Source organism: Lagopus muta, chromosome 22, assembly GCF_023343835.1.
Source record: "Lagopus muta isolate bLagMut1 chromosome 22, bLagMut1 primary, whole genome shotgun sequence".
NCBI lineage: Eukaryota > Metazoa > Chordata > Aves > Galliformes > Phasianidae > Lagopus > Lagopus muta.
In genome coordinates, this window is record NC_064454.1 from 6,093,142 (window position 1) to 6,113,612 (window position 20,471).

A 20,471-nucleotide genomic window follows, 5' to 3' on the forward strand; every position below is an offset into this window, starting at 1 on the left:
GCACAGGCTGACAGGGTGGTGGTGGAGTCACAATTTCTGGAGGTGTGATGTGGCAATGAGGGGAACGGTCGGTGGGCAGTATTGGTGGTAGGTGGATGATTGGACTGGATGATCTTTTCAACCTTAATGATTCTATGACTTAGTGGAGCTTTGTGCAGACCTTCAAACCTACATGCAAGCACACTCCCAGGGCTGTCTGCAGAAACTCCCATTTCTGGATGTGGTCACAGACTCAACATTTGTGCACTGTGCACATTATTTTTCCTTTTCCATGGCTTTCACCCTTTCATTCATCCTCACACAGGCCACTTGTTCAACCTAATTTGTCGTTTGTTTTCTTATAAGTAGTGACAGCTGCAAGCTGTGTTCCTAAGGCATCAGTGCACAGGGGTGGACCTGCCAGATTCCCTCCCGGATAACAAGTGCACCCTTATTTATGGAGAAGCGCTGCCTGAAGAGATGCAGAGCTCCGCGGAACCACTTCCTACCTCCAAGTAGCTGAGCTCGCAGCTCCGCAGCGGGGCCGGCTGCCCTCTGGCGGCCATGACCGGCTCTTCAGCCCTCCCTCCGCCGGGACCTGTACCGGAGATTCCCCCGACGTGTCCCCCCACCCTGCTGCTGTCAGTGGGAGCCGCAACGAAAGGAAGAAACGTCACAGGGTTTTATTTGAGGGCACAGTTAATGTACAGAGACAGCAGTACGAGTACAGCTTCCGTGAGCATTTTCAGCTATTCTCTGGTGCTCTCTGAAGGCAACCTTTGTGCAGTGGGGGCATAATTACAGCCCTACACTGGGCCTAGATGTTAGTAGTTGGTTTTATTCCATTTTTGTGCTTTACATTTTTCAGCCAAAGCCATTGGAACTGACATTTACTACTCTCTTCCCTTTAGAGCACATTGCTTCCCAGACAAGGTCACAGTAGTTTCCATTTTCTCCCTTGCAAGCCTTATGCATGGCAGCCTTTTGAACTGCTGCTATGTGTTCTACCAAGATAGACAGAAAACTAAGATAAAGCAGTGGGCTGTTAGAGAGATTGAGCTGCTGTCTTCCTCAGACCCTTTGCTGTGAATTAGGAACGCAGCAGTAACTTAGAGGTTGTGATAGAGAAGTGGTTCCTTCAGCCTTGGCATAATGTAAAGTTGGAAGGTAAAAGAAAGCAGAGGTTTCTTTCTGAGCCTGACCCTGCCCTGAGTTAGAGGAGGTGGCTCTCTTTCCTCTCTCTTAGCGAGAGCTGAAGATCCCATGGAATCCATAAGGCATTTGCACTGGGACTTCTGCTCGCCCCAGTTCTGTGAAGGTCTCTGCATCCAAGACAAGCAGGAAAGCACTTCGGTTCTGCAGGGTGAGAAGAAAGCCAGAATTAATAGCCACACTGAAATCCCTTCAGCTCTCCAGAACACCACATCTGTCCCACACTCAGGAGCCCAAACACACAGCCAGGCACAACCAAGCCGTGCTGACTGAGCCAGTGACACAACAGCACCAGGAGAAAAAATAATGAAGTAAATGTAATGAAGTAATTTTTTGTGTAGCAAAAATGAAACAAATGTGGAAATATCAATGTTATGTATGTCAGTGTATCCACTGACTAGCACCTGAAGCCATTAGAGTTTAAAGACTGAAGTAAAGTGCATGATGAAAATGAGTAAAGGATGTGGGAAATGCTTCTGAACTTTGATTCTTTTTGAAATGGTATTTGTTTATACACAGCCCATTTGAGTGCTTTTCTGAGAAGATACCCTGGATTAGGTATTTGTTGGGTGAATGACTTCATATATCTGAGTTAGGTCAGAAATAGATATCAAAGAAGAAAAAACATCTGCACCAACTAGAGCGATAGGCAGACACTCCTTTCCCTTTTTCTCTTTTCAAATGATGTGTTACATTGCCCGCTAGTCTGCTAACGTTAGTGAAATATTTTATGGGGACAGATGTGCTTTACTTAAACAAGAGATCTATCTGCCAGAGACCTTTAAACTGTTGTGGTTTAGAACTGTGTGGGTTGTGTAAACTAATAGGAATAAGTTACCTCATCAGGGGAGATCACAACAGACAAGATGACTCCACTGTCTTCTGCCGTGGCATTAGGCACTGGCACAAAAACAGGCTCTGAGGGGTAGGATCCGTCTTCCTGCCAAATCTATTGAGTACAACAACATATGGATGTGTTTCATGTCATGATGTTTGTCTGCTACCATTCGCAGAGCTGCAAGTTAGAAAGCTTCATGCAGAGCGACCCAATTGCACCTCCTGCCCCAAGGAACCCACAGTTCAACCTTCTGAGTAATCCTTTTGATTTGCACTAACAGAATGCTAGTGCTGTGACAGAACGTCCATTGTGCCAAGCACTGTGCAAACAAGCAGTGAAGGGATTCGTGATGCTCATTCCATCCAGCAGCTTGTACTGGCACAGGTACCAGCTGTAGGCTCAGAAGACACCAGCATCCAGCTTGCACAATCCGCTGCACACCACGACATGCCCAGGCAGAGCTGATATGCCTTGCCAGGAGAGATCTATCACCACCACAACCCAAAGGCACAGCTTCTGTCCTTACTGCAGACAGAGCCATGGCACCCAAGCTGAAGGAGAGCACTCTTACTGTAAAATAAGTACCCAGAACAGAATGATTCAAGCCAAGCCATCCTAAGAATTCCTAACTTCTTCAAGCCCCTGGGAAAGTTCCAAATTCATTAAAGCTAAAAGCTTTGGAAATTATTTCTCTGTTTATGGGAGACACAGTCTAAATCCCTGCCTGCACAATGCTAAACCTTCTTTCTTGCCTGAGCTATAACTGCCCTGGTAATGTCTGCTGCTGACGGCCTATGCTATGTGGGTATTTTCTGTTCTGCCTGGTAAGAGGTGACTCTTCTTTGACCTGGGAGAGATGTACAGTCTTTATGCAACCCTTTCTGTTTCCTCATCTATTTAGGAACCTGGACTGATGTCCTCTCCTGTTTGGTAGGAGTTCTAGGTGAGACATAACATTAGGAACCTCATCTCAGACCCTTGTGGAAAATTAAAAAGCAAACAACACCTAAAGCACATAGTACCTCATAGCTGACAGAACTTAGAAGCCAGCTGAGCGGAATGACTCCCAGTGCTGACAAGAGAGAAACTCATTTCACCTCACCTGGAAATTCTTGGTCTCCACATCAACCTTCATTAGGGAATCTCCGATGAAATGCCGAAAACCACACCCGTAGAAGTAACGGTATCTCCTACCACTGTACTGAGAGTAGTTAATCTGGGGGAACTCCAAACCCCCAAAGTCTTCAAAGCCATCAGGGTGAAGATTTTCATGTGTGCACCAGACCTAGAAGTATGCAATGCAGAAGCATCAGTTTAGCTTCAACTGGGCAGCAGAGCTGACTGGTCCCAGCAACAACATGTATTCTATTCCTCCTAAGGCTGTAGGACTGTTCAAAGCAAAGCAAAGCAAAGCACAGTTCTGTACACTGGTGAAAGCAATGGAGATTTTGGCAGTGAAGAACTTCAAACCTGACCAGTTGTGGTTAACACACTTGTGCATTTTTGGTAAGTCACAATCTGCCCTTGCTTTCTCGTATAAGGCAATGTGGTTGTACTAAAACACCAAGTCCCACCCTAGTTATGAACAAATCATCACAGCTGTACATGCAGTTATGTAAGTTTTTAACACAACCTTGTCATCTGAGTCTTTCACAGCCTTTGCCATCGTGTAAGACAGAGGGTTCAGATTCTTCCCCACAGGTGTATCCGAATTCACGTTCAGTGGGAGGACAAAGCGACGGGGGAAAGCTCGGGCTACTGAGCCAAAAATCTGTAATAGAGCCAGAGAGTTACGGTGATGAAGAGAGGAGGTGGCATTTTGTGTAGTCCTGTGTGGAGTCAGGAGTTGGACTTGGAGTTCCCCACGGGTCCCTTCCATTGCTGTATATGGACTCTGACCAAACCACTTGCTATTTATCTGAGCATAAACATTGGTGCTCCCTGAAATGAGAGGAAATATCTGTCTTAATTCTCTATACCAGGCTCTGGAGCAGCCTTCCTCACCTCTGGAAAAAAAGCTCTGTTCAAATACAGTTTAGAACCTTTAATACTCTCAAATATTAAACCTTCCGAATTAAATAAGTGGCAGGGACTCTGTGTTGGAGTTTCTCAGTTTCTTTACATGTAACCGGTTTGATGTGAAACTTCATTTTAAACACGTTAATTCCTATACTCTATTTTTAAAGCTTTGTGTTTCACATAGCCACAAGAAACTGATTGGTTGAGGAGCTCTCAGACAAATTAAGAGTTAGTCAACAAGCAAAAGCACTAAGCATAATTTGGGAAAAAGAGATAAATCATGCTCGGGCATGCGTTAGTCTTTGAGTACAGAGTAATTTTAAGACTCTGTTTTGAAATGACTTGCTCTCATGTGTCTGTGTACCGTTTAATGTTTAGGCTACCCAATTTAGAAACATGGGTATTGGAAACCATGATCTAATGTTCACATACAGATACCTTCAAATATCAAATGGCAGCTCTTCTGAGCTCAGAGAAGACTGAACAAAATCTAGAATCCGTTCGCAGAACAAATGGCCATATTAACACTCTGCTGTACTTGAATTAATGTTCACCGTATCTTGGGAGGGAAAAATGGGAAAAAAACATCTCTGTGGAGACACAGCAATGTGCTTTTCAGACTAGAACTGAATTTCTTCCAGACTGTCAGATCACAGAGGAAATTCTGATCTGTCTGAACATGTTGCAGAAACTGCCCCTCACCCACCATGCAGTGGGTTTCCAGTAAACACATCCACACTACAAGAAACTGAAGGCACCCCCTTTTTCTCCCCTGTATGGCCTATGTAAAACACCGAGCCTTACATGGCTTTAAAAAGTGCTTTTAAGAGAGGTGGACATGTTACATTTAGAAAGGCGCTGTTGTAAAGTGCACATGAGGACCAATGAGGGGTTTCTTGCTGTTTGTGCTTTATGATTTACACAATAAGGGGTGGTTTTCTGAACTAACGCCTTTAGATAGCAGGATTTCTTTTTCTTTTTCCATGTAAAAGTAAAACCTAATTTTGCATACTTCCTTGAGGGAAAAATATTTCCTTTTCTTACATGGGGATATGGAAAATGAGTATCATTAGAAAAGAGATTTTTAAAACAGAAGTCTACCTGCTTGATGGGGATCTGTATCACACCCTCATTTTTGAAAACATTTCAGGGAAATGCTCCATAGAGATTATCTGCTAAGAGCTTTAAAATGAAAGAAAAATACCAGTGTATCAGGGGACCATAATGTTAGCTTTCCTGTACAGCTGGGTTCCTTTCTCAAGTTCATATCTCCTGCCTTGCAGTCTGTCCATCATGCTCTCCATTCCACCAACAAAAACTTTGCTTTAGAAAAATAACTTAGCCAGTATGGAGTCCCAGCAGATCCAAAGCAACACAGATGTAGAGATCTTACCTGATCTAAATCTGCTCCACTCTTCCTCATATTCTGCAGCTTGTAGACAGCCAGAGTTTTCCCATCATCCTGGCAGCACAAGTCAAGGACCACACAGCCACGGTCTTCAAAGGCATTGATTTGATGGAAAGTAACAAAGGGCTTAGTATACCATTGCCCTGGCAGCACCTACAGTGACCATAGAGAGATTGACTTTTCCTCTCAAAAAATGGTAGCCACACTTCCAACACTTTCTCTTCTTGCCCTCATTTTGTTACCCCCTTATTCCTTGATATTTGTATAATGTTCTTGTGTTGCTACAGAATGGCTGCTTTAAGCCAGTACACAGGCAGAGCCAGATGAAGAAAAGCCAACACAAAGCAACCTAGGCTAGGCTCCTTGCTGTAATAGGTCTGTTTGTGCTGTCTATCCATGGCTGCACCCACGCATGGATAGGCATCATTCCCAGGCTCTGCCTGACCCTTTTACACTTAATAGTGCCTGATGGGATCCTCTAATTTCTTACATCTCCTGTTCTTTTAGGGCTGGGAAGATGGATCAGTAGAGCTGAAAATGCATGAACTCGGGCCATTTCTAAGAAATCCACATCTGTGCTTGCAAAGCTTATCCTCTGGTAACTTCTGCATTGATTCATATTGCTATCTGTGGCTGCTACCACAGATAAAGCACTTTTCTTTTGGGATCTAAGATTCCAGCTACAGTTGCACAGCTGCTGGAAAGGCCGAGGATCCACCTACCTTCCCAGTGCGTTTATCCACCACGTGGAAGCGAGTGTTGTACTGAGGCTCCCAGTTTATCCCGTCAGAAATGGGCTTCCCACGGAATTTGGAAGTGATAATCCGCAACAGATTCAGCTTGATGGGCTGCTCAATGAAAATGATATAATTTTCACTCATCCCTGAAAAGGGAAGGAAGGAGATAGTATCAGAGAACTTGGCAAACGAAACAACGACAAAAAATACCTTGAGTCAGAGGGCAGTGAACAGCCCCTTGTGCTGCACAGTAGGCTAAATTCATGGAGTATGAGACAGGAAGCATGCTTACCAAAGCTGTGATAGTAGGAGGGTTTCATGTTATCCATTGGAGCAATGGAGCACAACACTTTCGCTCCCTCTAACGTCTCATTGCAGTTCGACTTTTGTGGAGGGACCTCAATGATATTATATGTAGTCCCTGAAAAAAAAAAAAAAGGGGTTCAGCACCGCTGAGATGTGAAGCTGACCAGATTCACAAAAATAAAGTCAGGCTCAGTTCCCTTCTGTTTCCTTAGAGTAGGTAGAAATGTAGTAATTATTAACTGGGCAGAAAACAAACAAAAAGAAATAGTTATCAAGTCAGTAAAGAAATCAGGGGATGGCCACCAAAACAAGATGTCAAATAAGTAGGAGGACCTTCTCGGTCTGGTTGATAACCGCCATCAGCTTTTTCCCATCTGTAATATGTTCTTTACACTGACTCAGAGAATCATAAAATAATAGTATCAGGGAGAAAACCAAGTTCATTGCTTGTACATCAAAGCAAATGAAAACTTTGAGCCTTGGTGATGACTCATTTACTAACTCCGAGCATATGGGCAGCTATGAAGGAAATATCTGAGTGATAATCACATGTTTAGTCTGCCCAGCTGAAAACAGCATGTGCTGTAAAGCTAGATGTTGGTAAAGCCAAAAGGAAATGAAGATAGCAAGAATGAAAAACAATCAAAACTGAACAAATGTTCAGGGAATTGAAACAAGCCTTGGGTATAGGGCTCAGGTATCTGAAAAAGAGGGTCTTTATGTAATGAGCAGTGAATGACAGCTCTGAACAGCCACGTAGGCGTGACTCATCTCGAGTTAATGGAATGCTCTTCTCATTTCGAGAAGAAAACATATCCTAGAAATTTCAAGTTTACCGTAAAACAGGCAGTATTTTTCTCCTTATTGTTCTTATTAAAAGCCAATTAATCTAATTTAAAAACTTGCATCTAATGTCAAAGTTCTTCGGATGAAGCATCAACATTGGATGAGACCAAGTATCTTCCTTCTGTTTTTCATAAAACCTTGGAAGAAGATCTGGGATGTCTGTTGATAACCACAGGCCAAAATCAGAAGCATCTGATACAAGCTGCTGAGCAAAGCCATTTGCTCAGACTGACTCCTTGAAAGAAGAGCTAATCAGATTTGCCATCATTTTGGCTCAAAGAGAAGCAGCAATTACTAGGTCTTTTCAGACACTGAAGTTTTTCCAACAACCTCTCCTTGCAGCAGCAGGGAGCCGCCTGCCCACAGGCCAGGTGTGGCCAAACCCAGTCTTACCAAATTTCCCATAGGAGTTTCCCATGTTGTAAGCTGTCCCATCAGGTGCATAGTGAGGGTGAGCAGTGGCCCCATTCACGGCAACAAACTTGGTCCAGTCTACCTGCAAATCCCGAAGATGTTCAGTCAGAAGAGAAGCTTCCTGTTGCTTTCTAGCAAGCCACAGTCTTTCTAAACGTTAGTTTTGTTAAAATCTGAGGAAGAATAGCTTAATTATTGTGACCCTAGTGTGGGAACTGAATTTAAGCCTTCATTTTACCAGAAATTTAAGCACATTACTCAGTGCATTCATCCTACCAGCCAAACAGGACCAGTAGCAGCAGCCAATTCCATGGGAAATACGAGCATCACAACTGGCCAGGAATGCTGACACTGCAGGAACGTTGTCCATAAAAGCATTTTAATGAGGACTTCATGTAGTATGCACTGCAGGCATGCAAAAAGAGACAATTGCTACCTGCCACCTCCCCCAGAATCACCAAATGTTTTGAAAGCACACACAGCTAATTGAGACTCATTACATGCTGTCCTTACAGAGATCAGTCTAACCCTACTATCTACAGATAGGAGTTGGGACAAAGGTACGTCTGTGAACACTGTTAGCATGTACTCCTTCTTTCTGGTCCGGTTGTAGTTTGGATTCAAACAGCAGAGGGAATGTTTTGGGAAGGAAGTCTGAAGAGAAAATTGAAGGGAGATCAACCCATGCATTGAAACACTGAAACGTGAAAGATACCCTGGTTTTCCAAAAGTTTCAAAACATATCTTTCACGTATCCAACCCGAGGCTCTTCGGAAGGCCCCATTGGAGAAGAATGCCGTGCTACCAGGAGCTCACAAAACCATGCCCTCTTAAGGCATCTCAATTTAGAGATTCTTAACATTAAATCATGCCTTCTCTTCCTTCACTTATCTAAATAATGCTAGTCCAGTCTACATCTAAAAAGAAGCTTAAGGGATTATTTTTTTAAACAACAGGATGGCTGAGCATTGAAACCAGGAGCACCACCTACACTTGTTTTGTCATCACTAGGTTGTGGTTTACAAAACAGGAAACAGCAAATCATCAAACTCTCAATTTCAATAGGCAAGTAGCACACAGTATCTCATAAGCAGAGCTTCTTGATCCTGTAGAAAGGTAGGGACTGCTGCAATGCCTCTCTCAAGGCAGTGAACTGAGATGGTATTTTCCAGTATTGAACAATCTGTAGCAACATACAAGGATGACAGTATATGTATCCAGGAGCAGCAGAATCCTTCTTCAGTTCTTCTCGCAATGGTTCAGCTCAGCAAATATGCAAAACCTCTAGCAGTGCTGCAGGCGAGTACATAATTTACTCTGCCATTCTGTAAGTCGTGCTCTGTCCCCAGATACAGCCATGCTGCTGTGAGGCAGTGCATAGAACACGCGCTCAACTTGTGGTTTGTTGGCTAGGATGGGGAAGAGTAGTGGCAGCTGAACTTCCATTTAGTTTTACATTGGCTTCACCTCCCACTGGCTGCTGAGGTTTTAGTCAAGACCTTGCAGGGCTGGTTTGCAGTATTTGGAGCTGTGTGTGCATGAAGACATAAAGAGAACAGATGGGAAGACTGAAGAGACTGCAAGAATGCAGATCTGAGAGCAGTGATGCTTACTTCTTCCTGTACGCACGTTATTCTTCATACACAGACAAGTACAGACAAGTAGTGAGTGTGCTGGAAAAATGACTAACGGAAATAGCCCTGCAAGCCTCTCTGCCCTTGCCTGCTACCATGGGAAGCGTCTGGAGGAGAGCTGCCTTTCTGCTGGACAGATTCTTCAAGGAACTCAGGCATACAAGGAGAAGATGCCTTACAGCTATGGTTTAGAGCTGTATTGATCTTTGTTTTGGAATCTGATTTCCCCTCTGCTTCTCACAACTTACTGAGGGCCTCTAGGAGCAAAGAAGAGAGATCATCTTGTGCCACAAGTCAGCCCCCTCGCCCCACCAGCCCATACCTTTTCCTTCATTTCAAGTGTTTCTGGGTCCACTTTGTACATGCAATTGTTCTCGCCAGTGACATAGTAGTCTCCTTTATACACAACACAGCTCACATTGGCATTGTCACTTGGCTCTGAAACAAAACTCAAGCTCTGGTTAAGCTTACATGACATCATATCAAGCTAGACATGTTTAAACAAATAAACCCATTGGCTGTGATGTTAATCCCCCTTGATCAGAACTATCTCACTAATCTACAAAGGCACCACAGAAAAACATCTGGACAAGTGAAATCAGGACAAAAGGACAAGAACCTGCTGCATTTTATCAGTTCACTGCTAGATCCCAACTTCCTATTGATGTTCTGTAGCTTGTTGGTACTAAGAAGACTTCTCTATCCAAGAAAGAGTTTTACGTAGCTCAACAGCTATTAAATTTGGACACTCAGGCCTTGCCAATATTGTCAGTTTGTCCAGAGCCAACCCTCAGCCCAGTATTCACACACTCAAGGCTGCAGAGTCAGGTTCTGGTGTTGCTTCCTACTGGATTTGAAAAACTTCTAAAACATATCTTGAGTTGAAATCAAAGAAAGTGAGTTATTCATTTTGTAAGTTCTGGAAATATATATATAATGTCACTAATTCCTAGAGGCTTAAACAGGTTCAGTTTCTCATGTCTGCAACAAATGCATTGTCTAGAGGTTGTCCAGCAGGAATGCAAACAAAACTGCAAAACTGTGTTGCCTTCAGGTTGATTACTGTGTTTGAACTTATCATCTTCAAAAATGAAAGGAAGTTGTGGTTCTAGTAAGCGAGGTGTGGAAATGACTCTAGTGAAACCAAGATAACCTAGGTACTCCCATATGCCCTTTGTGTGTGACTTCTTATTTCTTCATACTTCTCTCCCTTTCCTCCCCAGCCAAGACTGTCTCCTCTGACAGCCATATGACGAGTTCTGTGTTCAATTCACACCATTGGAAATGGGAGGTAATACTTGAGGCTACAACTTGGGATAAGAAGTGGGAAGCTGAGGAACAAGGCAGACCAGTGAGTGAAGGTATAAGCACCTTCAGAGAGAATAGATGACAGGCAGGACAGGATCCATCACCTCAGGAACTTAAGCAGCAGCAAGTTGCAGACTTTAGGTCTGTTCTGGTTTTAGTGACAAACACTTGGCTTAAAATTAAGCCTATTTCTTTCCTGCCTTACACAGTACCCTATAGGTGATGATACATCCATTCCTGTGCAATACCCTCTGTCACCCTACTTATATTATCCCCTGCACCTTAGTACAGGAAGGGAAGGATTAGCCCACTTACCCTATAAGCTTAGCAAGGTAAGGTGTTTTAAGGGCAAAGTGTCTCAGGGTGAATAACAGATTGTAATGCCCATTATCAGGTCTGTACAGGGTGTTCTTTGGGGAGACTATTTGCAACAAATTGGGACCAAGGGAGCCAAAGTAGCACTAAAACACTAAAGTGAATGTGCATCTTCCAACTACATCTGATATCAAATTGTTGTTGTTCCAAGGGTCCACCTTCTAAGACTGACCCCGAATATGCCTACACCAGGCTTCTTCACAGCTCCCATCAAAGCTAACCGTCAGTTCCCCAACAAAACCTCAACACATTTTGCATTTTTTAGGGACCCTCTTACTTGGAGGATCAAAGCGTGACATGAAGCGTGCAAAGACACTCTTGCATGGATCTGGCATTGCCAGCGTCCCAAATTCTGAGACCACAATGCGGTTGTGCTGGTTGTTCGTCAGGTAGGAGTTGCTCTGCAGAAACTTGCTCTGGTATGTCACCGTGCCGTTCCTCAGCTGAAAGTGATGCAGCAGGGCCATGCCATCAAACCAGTGGTTGTATCTACAAGTGTTAATAAATAGAAGAACAAGATTTGTGCACTGTATTATGTTCTGCTATACTGTTCTCTCTTGCCTTTATGTTTGTCCGTGACTAGCTAATGCCGGCATACCATGAGCATATAAACATAAACAGCCTTGTGATGAGCCTCAAGTAAGTGAAATTAATCAACTTAGAGTCATAGAGTCTATGACTATGACTCTATGACTCTTAGTGCATTTGCAGGCATGCAGCCTGAAGTTAGGGACTCACCACCAACGAGATTTGGGCTCCATGTATCACTTCTGAAAATAATAGGGATTTCTGAAAATGCTGTGTTTTGGAGAAATAAATTGGGCTGGTAAACCAACCACACTACAGATTTCTGCATAAGGAGAAGAAATTGTGCTTTGAAGGAACACAAATTATTGCTGAAAGCCTAACCACACTTTATCTCTCATCTATTTGCAGGGTGCCATTCTCTTCAAAAGGAGAAATCTGAGACTTAAAGGGTAGTCTGGATGTTTTTAAGACACATCTGTCTTAAAAAATGTAATGATTGTCTTTGGCCAGTTGCTGCCATCAAATCTGCAGAAAGAAGAACTGGGTTTGTCAGTTTGCTAGAATGGTAGATTCCAAGCCAAAGGCAAGGTTGCCTATGTAAAATGTTTTGATATGTTATCTGTAAAATGAGCTGGATTTGTCACTAAATCAACTTACCCAATTTAGTGCACTCATCCTTGAAAACCATTCCTTGGATTTCAGAGTGTTCACAGGATGGACTTTTGTTAGTGACAAAGGACTGAAGGCATGTTATAATCCCCATCTCTGGTCCCTCATTACACCATTCTGAGTAGGTCACAGCCTTTCTGTGACTCACCTTCTTCAGCCTGAATAAGTTAACCATGCTTCCTATTTTCAGAGCTCACTGAGCTCTGGTGAGGGAGTGGATGTTCTGAAAAGAAAGATGATGCAAGCCTTTCCTCTTTGCCTAACTTAAGAAACTACAAGGTGCTCCAAACAGTAGTGAGCCATTTAGGGGCTTCCCATTTGGCTTTAGCTAGCACTCAGACCAGAGTCTCACCAAATCCAGACTTACTTCTCCTCACCAAACTCAAATTTCCCAGGGCCATTTCTCAGAAGATTGCCATTAATCCATTCAGGAATATGTCCTTTGATCTTGGCTGGGATGGGCTCTGGGGTCTCCTCCACTGTCTGTAGTAAGGGAGAGATACACTGCAAATTGGGCAAGGTGAATTGCTCCTTTGATGGACTGGGCAGTGAATTCTTTAGACCTGCAAAGAAAGCAATGAGAACAAAAAGCAAGTAACTAAGATTTACACTTGAATGAACAGGCAATTTCTAGAGCTTGAGTTTACATATCTAGAAGAATACTAGTATTCTGGTACTCAGAATCCCCCAAGCAGCCAAACTGTACAAGTTATTCAAACTGAAGTTTTGTTCCATAATATCCCATACATCCACAGGGAGCTGAAAATCTAGCAGAGCTAGACTGCACTTAACTATACTCAGTTCATTAGTGAGACCTGCTCTGCAGTCAAAAGGAGGCAATAAATTATTTCATGATAGGAAAAAAAGAGATATTTAAGTAAGGGAGCTCACAGTTGGACCTTATTTCAGTAAGTAATTGACAGTAAGACATGGCTATTTGTCAAGATAATCTGTTGAGTTACATTAAACAAACAAACAAACAAACAAAAACTGTTCCAAACTGATGCATAGAGTAACACAAAAGAGGAGCCCTACAAATAATCTCCCTGTGCTTTCTGATGGTAGACTAGTGAGGAAAGCAACAGAAAAAAGCTTGTCCCTCAGGCCAAGGCCGTGATCAGAAAGATGCCCTACGAAGCAGTGCATGCAGCATTTATACCACAGTGTTGCAAAAAGCAAGGCAGAGCTGGGCAGTCCTCAGACAGAAAAACCACATTCTAGCACTAACTCCACCCTGGTATCACAGTCACGGTATGTTAGAAAGACAGAGAAGTGTACATACTAGAATACTTTCCCAGAACACGTAATCTAATCAGACATCACCCAAGGAGTTTCCAGAATTAAAGCAGAGTGCAGAAAAACAAGAACACATCAGAGATGATTATTCTTGTGCAGGATATGCTGTCCACTTCCTTAATTTTGCTACACTTAAAATTCTCATAAGGTCTTTCTCCTGTCCAGAGACTAGTGGTTGGCCTTCCATCTTTATAATTTATTCTCATTACTGGTTCAAATGTGGGGACAAATGTTCTCCCTTTTTGCTTTGGGAAGTGTTTTGAAAGTATCTGAATGCAAGAGATTTTGCTCTTTGACATTAACAGCTATGAACTAATTTTGTATTTGAATTGCTAACTGTTGCTTATGGATGAAGTCACCAGTGCAGTGACATGCAACTTAAGGAGAAGACTTATTCAGATCCAATCATATTCGATGCTGCTACCGATACTTCTGGATAGGAATTAGTCTGAGCTGGTTTTAACCAAGGGCTTCTGAAACAGCACTGAAAATCTGTGCTACAAGTCTGCTAGTAGTAAGAAGCAGCATACCTTGAAGCTAAAGATAATGCAAGATTTTCCTAATGCTGAAAATTTCACAGTGAAGAAATATTATCCTACTGTTAGTATTCCCCTTAACCTCAGTAGTTAATGCTGGAATTTGGAGGAGGGGATGTATCATGGCATTAAGTTCCTTCAAATCAATGACCTGTTTTTAACAGAAATGTACATTTTCCACTGAGTTTAGAATAATAATAATTATTATTATAATTATATACAAAAGAAAAGGTCTTCCAAAGTCAAAGGAAAAAAAATATATATTTATATACACACACAACACTGCAACTGTAAGAAACAAACCAACCATAGTCTAGCTCGCTAGAAGGAAATCCCAGAGAACAAAGAACAACCTCCAGGACTCCCAGTGCTGTACAGTAAATCCAGGCAAGCTATAGATTGTTAGACAAGAAGGTTTTACAAGCTTGATGTCAGAGATTTCAAAACCCTGGAAGAGCACAGGCTGTCAAATACAGCTTGTCATGTTTCCTCTCTACTGCACATGAAGGACTCCGCCAAGTTGGCAGCACCTGTAATGCGGTAAACCAGAAGCTCAGACTGCTGAAAGATGCACAGGTCAGTTCTCAAACTCACCGGGACAATCCGATTGCAGGAGCTCAGAAGGTAATCACTGGCTTTTGCCCTTGCAGACCTCCCCCTCCCTGACAAAAAAAAAGAAAAAGAAAAAGGAAAAAAAAAGAAAAAGAAAAAGAAAGAAAAGAAAAGAAAAGGAAGTGACGAGAACACGCATGCATGAAACTGAGCTGAAGTATGCTGTCATGAGAAGTAGACTAAGCAGATTTACCTGGTAAAGAAATAAGCAACTGCAAAAAAGGGTCGTTTCTGATGTAGCCTCCTGTTTGCATATTATTAGGCAGAGCAATAGGACAAAAGCATCGGTGAAGCATGAAGAGCAGGGAGTGCTGTGTGCCAAGGGCACACTGTTAGCTATTAGCTCCGGTAGCCTGGTTTGCAAAGCCTCATCAACACAAGGATTGTTATAGCAATCCATTTAGCTACAAAGGGGGATTTACCTAGAAAGTGCACTGTGGTTGCTTTCCCTCCCAGTGCTTCCACCTCCTCACCTGGGCTGTGCTCCATTTCCACAGGTCAGAGGAGCTCTCTGCTGCACTGCTCTATCCTCTGCATAGCCCTGAACTAAGCAAGAACAGATGAAGATTTAGATGTAAGAGAAACACTGATATAAAGGATTGCTTGGCACACAGAAGTCCATTCCTGAACTTGTTCTAGGACAGAAAAGGCCTCAGGCTGAACAGACTGTAGTCTGGTAGTGACATTTTGTTGTCGTAGTTTATTCTAGTGATGGCAGTCACTTTCACCACTGCAGATGCTTCTTCTACCTTCTTTAATCCAAGTGATTAAGTGAAGCTTCTGAACAATTTACCTGTGAGCCTCTGAAATCAAATATTCACGTCTACAGAGGACAAGTGATATATTAGAGCAGGAGAAAATCCTCAGAAGACCTGTGTTGGCACACAGCGTTTCCCTGAGCTCACTTCTTTAGAACATCCTCAGACAGAATGAGTGTTAGGCATGCAGGAAATTGAATTGCAAGCTCCCTTCCATGTACTTCTCCAGCCTGCCAATCCTCAAAATCCTCCTTGAGATCTCTAATATAGTAAGTCAGCTAGACAAAGAATTCAGGCTGCTGGGCTAAAGCAATTAACCTCAAACCACCAACATCCTCTTCCTCTTAAAATTCAATTAAGTTCTGATTAAATCCCATATGAAGCACTCAATCTGATCCCAACATTAGTGCTCTTAGCATTTCCTTAGACACAAGGAAGAAGAAGCTTTCAATATCAACCAATAGCTGGCAGGTCTAATGACCGTCACCAGTATTTGCAGAAATAAACCTTTAGTAGGCTGAGAAGAAATTTGTGAAGATGTAAAATTGTAAAAAAAACAAAAACAGAAGAGCAACACGTCCATAAGGAGATATTTTCACAGGCATGCAAAAACAAAGATGGCATAACCAAGGATGGAACTACAGAAAAAAACTTCCTGGAGGGCTGCAGAATTACCTATGGAATGTAGGAAGTTATGTTTCACAAGAGAGTTTGAACAGGACTGAAAGAGATCTCCTGCATCATGTCCTCCCATCTCCTGCCCCTGAAAGTTATATTTGAGCTCTATCTTACCTCAAGGCTTGGAAGCTTTGGAGACAATTGCCCAGATGATAAGAAAAATGCTATGAATTCACAGAGGGAAGTTATATTAATGGGACAGTTTATCCTCCTTTTTCTTCTGTTAGCACTGTTGTATGACATCAGCATTCCTCCCTCTTGTGTTCTCCGTCTTGTTGGCAGATGTTGTATTTAGAGTGAGCAATCATATCACTTACTAAGATAAACAAACCAAGTTTTCCTCCTCCTATGATAACCTTGCTATTCACATAATCATCTTAGTGGTCCTTCTAGAAGTACAGCCTTATTAGTCTTGCTGTGTGCAAGATCTTCTTCACAATAAGGGTGACGGAGCACTGGAAACAGGCTGCCCAGAGAGGTTGTGGGGTCTCCTTCTCTGGAGAAGTTCAAGACCAGCCTGGACATGTACCTGTGGAACCTGGTCTACGGAGCCTGCTTTGGCAGGGGGGTTGGAATCGATGATCTCTAGAGGTCCCTTCCAGCCCTACAATTCTGTGATTCTGTGAATTCATCTTTCTTGAACCTGCATAGCCACTGCTGAAAGATTTCAAGATGTAGTGCAGAAATCATCTGAGATCAGGCTACACACAACAAAAAGCACATCAGATACTGCCTTGCTGTCTGACTACAGAGAGCAAGAAGCATAGCAAGACAAGGGAGCGTCTTTCCTTCTGGGTACTACTCAAGTTAGATGAAGATCCCGACAGTAAAATGTACTAAGAGTAATCAAATCATGATGCCCAGATGAGTCAGAACAGACGTTTTCTAGGACAATTTTGAAAAGAAAAAAAAAAAAAAAAAAGGTTTGCTCTGACGAGTTGAAAAGACCCATGACAAGAAACAAACAACAGAAATAAGCAATGACCTCCCTCATATTCAGCACAACACAAAAAGTATCTTGAAATCACATTATGTAAGCCACCTCATTATTGCTGCCCACTGGGAGCAATGTGGCTGGGAAATGGCACTGGGGACCCTCACCTACAAAACTGTGCTTGTATACGGTTTAGGCGGGTGCTGGATGGATGTGATCAGACAGGAGCTTGCAGAGGCTGAATGCAACTTGTGTTTTGTGCGTGGGTGATGAATTAACATTTAACTTTTGCAAACATGGGTGATGAATTAACATTTTGCAAGATACAATCAGTAGCAGAAAACACCACAGGATAATTAGAACATGGAAGTAAGACCAGAATGATCCAGTAATACATATTTCTCCCTGCTGACACAGGAAAGTCTCACATTCACTCAAAAAAAGAAATCAAGCTGCAGGACAGTACAACACAAAGAGCCCAAAGGAAATTGTTTTGTTGCTACTCTGAGCCACCACAGCTGTATTTAGGGGGGAAAAAAAAAACAACACAGATAAACAAAACCACACCTGCCTAACATGCACTTCCTTCCTGTTACAAGGAAATCTTTAGTCTACCCCCCCGATTTAATAAAAAACACTAAAACCTGTGACATTTATCTGCACCTACTCTGAAATGCCTGAAGCAGATGAAATACAAACACTTCACAGCCAAAGGCACTGCTCAAGATCTATTACAATGAAAGCATTTCATCATTGGACCAAAGCTCACACCTAAATGTGGAAATTCAATGTTCTTCACGTTTGACATTTAGCCACTCAAGACACAAATCTCTGCAAAAGACAAAAGACAGGCTGGCTTTTCATGTTGAGCAACAGGTACATAAAATAAATGCTGACTCTGCTAGCAACAGGAAGCAGCAACATACAGTTGTTTGAACCACAGATCAAGATGGAAGAACTTGAATAAGCAACAAGTCAAAGGCTTGCTTGAGCATAATATCTGAAAATCTAAACAAGATTTTAATCTGGCAACTCAAAGACACTATATCCGGCGCCTAATTTCCATGTTGCTGCCAAACTTTATAAACAAGCTAATACACTTTAAGCATACCAGAGCAGAGGCATAGCCAAGTACAGTATGTACTTTCTAATGGTGAAAAAAACTGCAAAACTATTTCTACATAAACACCAAAGCCTGGCATTGTTTCATCATGCACTGTCTCCTTCAAATACAAGTATGCCATGATTTCTCTGCCTGTCACCAATCTTGTCACGGATTGTTTATATCCAGAGGAGGTAATCTGTGTGCTTTGGGCAGGACAGCCTGAATCTGACACAAAACAATGGCTATGTTATCTTCCCTATAAATTACGAATTGGAATTGGAAGACAAGACAAATAGGTTTCTCCAACATTTCTTCCTTCCCATACCAAACTGAACCAAAGTGGCTGTGGCTATGATTTCCCCCATCCAGTCTCTAGCTTTTGCCCCCATCTTCACCAGGGTTGGATCACCAGGGTTGATAACCAGGGCTGGCAGTTAACTTCTGTACCACTGATTGCTGAACTGAGGCTGTTGCACTTGCCTTGTGTCTGCTGGGAGATCCCCACACTTGGCTCCTCGTTCCATCTAGCCAGGAGATTCCCCATTGCCAGGGACTCAGCCACCCACTTCCTTGCTAACACATGGTGAAGACAAGAAGAACATAAAAAAAAAAAAAAGAGTGACAGAAAACACTGGGGAAAAGTAATGAAAGTAATGGAGAAAAGGAGAGGATAAAGACATGACAAAGCATACATAAATTCTAAACTTTGGGTTGGTTTTTTTTTTGATGACATGAAGGAAGTACAACTTCTTTCTTAAATATTGATCTACACAATGCAATCCTTAGAGAACACCTATGCGATGAAAAGTGCCATGAATAAGGTGTGGGCTAGGAAAATGTATCAGAAAGAACAGATTTAACTCTCACTTTTTTCCTTTTTTTTTTTTTTTCCTTGTGTTTCTCACTATTTCACTCAAATGCTTGAGCAAAATAATGGAAAGCATTCTTTCCCACAGTTTAACATTCTCACTTTTTAGCTAAGTTGAGACAATACTGTATCATCAGCAAGCTTCACTAACAAAACTTCAGTAAAAGTCAGGGAAATTCAAAATTTTCAAAAGGATGCAAACAATGAAGTAAAGAAATTTTCCATCTTCTTGTCTTCTTGTTTTAATTAGATCATCAAAACAATAAACACAAATCTTTACATGCCTACACAGTTCAGCTCCAAAGAACAACAAAGGAAGAGAACAGCAGTTGTAACTGAATGATATAGCTGTTGCAATCTGTTAACGAGCAAAATAACATCATAAGGGCTTTATTTCCGTCTGGAATGTACACTATGAAACCTTGAAATGGTATCATAGGTTGTTTTATACAGCAGTCCCAAAGCTAGGCTCTGTACTTAGTCATTTATTTTGCACCACTCTGTCCCTGACTGTTCTTTCGTATGTGACAGGTGTCAGGCAGGTCCAAGAGCCTTTCAGAACTTTATATCCCCCAAAAGCAATCCTTTAATTCTAAGGGGAAAAGACCAACAACAAAGAAAGAAAGAAAGAAAAAGCAGGGATTCTGGTAAACTAAGTCATGATCTTCCATGTTTTCCTACTTTGTAGTGACAGGTTTCTCTCTCTTAAACTAAAAAAGCGACCACTCAAACTGTGCAGTGACAGCAGAGGCTGCCGAGTCCCGTGGTGATACCAAATCCCACGGCACCATTTCCTCCCATTTGCTGCATTCACACCAAAGCCTCCGTAAAAATGCCCGAAAAAAACGCTCTCCCGAGCTGCGCACACACCTCGCAGCAGCCTCCCAGCGCTAAACCTTCGGCATATGCCCATAATCCGAGAGAGGCTGTGCAGCGTGCTTGCCTCTCACACTCATCTTTTCAATAAATAACAGACAACCTCTGGCTTTCAAACATTTCGAACTGCTTCGTTCCTCCTTCCTGATCGCTATAAACAGAACCGCTCCGCCGCCGTGTGCCAGCAGCGGCTGCCGGCAGCAGCTCGGAGAAAACCTCTTTCCAGGATGATGGAAGGATTTGTTTGTTTATGCGTTTTACCTGGAATGAATTGCATCAAAGAGGAGAGCAAATGCCGCAAATTAGAATTCAGGATGCTGACGGCTGACAAAACGATTTTGGAAAACATACTCTGCTCGGAAGAAGGCATCGGATCGGAGGTGGTGAGGGAGGAGAGCGGGGCCGGGGCGGCAGCGCGCAGCGGGGCGCAGAGGGTTGCACCGAGCTGCCTGACATCATCGTTTCAGAATAAGAGCCGTGGCAGGACGCCAGGCAGGGCTGGAGGATGCGCTGCAGCTCCGCTGTGCCGCGCACG

At 42.7% G+C, this 20,471-nt stretch overlaps 1 protein-coding gene across 6 annotated transcripts; it reads right to left on the reverse strand.

The window, feature by feature from the left end:
• Positions 1–646: 646 nt before the first annotated feature.
• On the reverse strand, positions 647–20,415 carry BCO2 (beta-carotene oxygenase 2). Of its 6 annotated transcripts, none has more exons than XM_048968143.1 (13): positions 20,198–20,409; positions 18,673–18,765; positions 12,641–12,836; positions 11,354–11,565; positions 9,716–9,831; positions 7,739–7,841; positions 6,486–6,614; positions 6,179–6,339; positions 5,442–5,609; positions 3,663–3,800; positions 3,132–3,314; positions 2,030–2,140; positions 647–1,335 (listed from the first exon to the last, which is right to left on the reverse strand). In XM_048968143.1, the coding sequence occupies exons 1-13, from the start codon at positions 20,304–20,306 to the stop codon at positions 1,222–1,224; spliced, it is 1,833 nt and encodes a 610-aa protein (XP_048824100.1). In that variant the 5' UTR covers positions 20,307–20,409; the 3' UTR covers positions 647–1,221. The 6 variants fall into 6 exon arrangements, with proteins under 6 accessions (XP_048824100.1, XP_048824101.1, XP_048824104.1 ...); XM_048968144.1 differs by having other exon boundaries at positions 20,288–20,360; XM_048968147.1 differs by lacking the exon at positions 18,673–18,765 and having other exon boundaries at positions 20,288–20,415.
• Between the last annotated feature and the right edge of the window lie 56 nt (positions 20,416–20,471).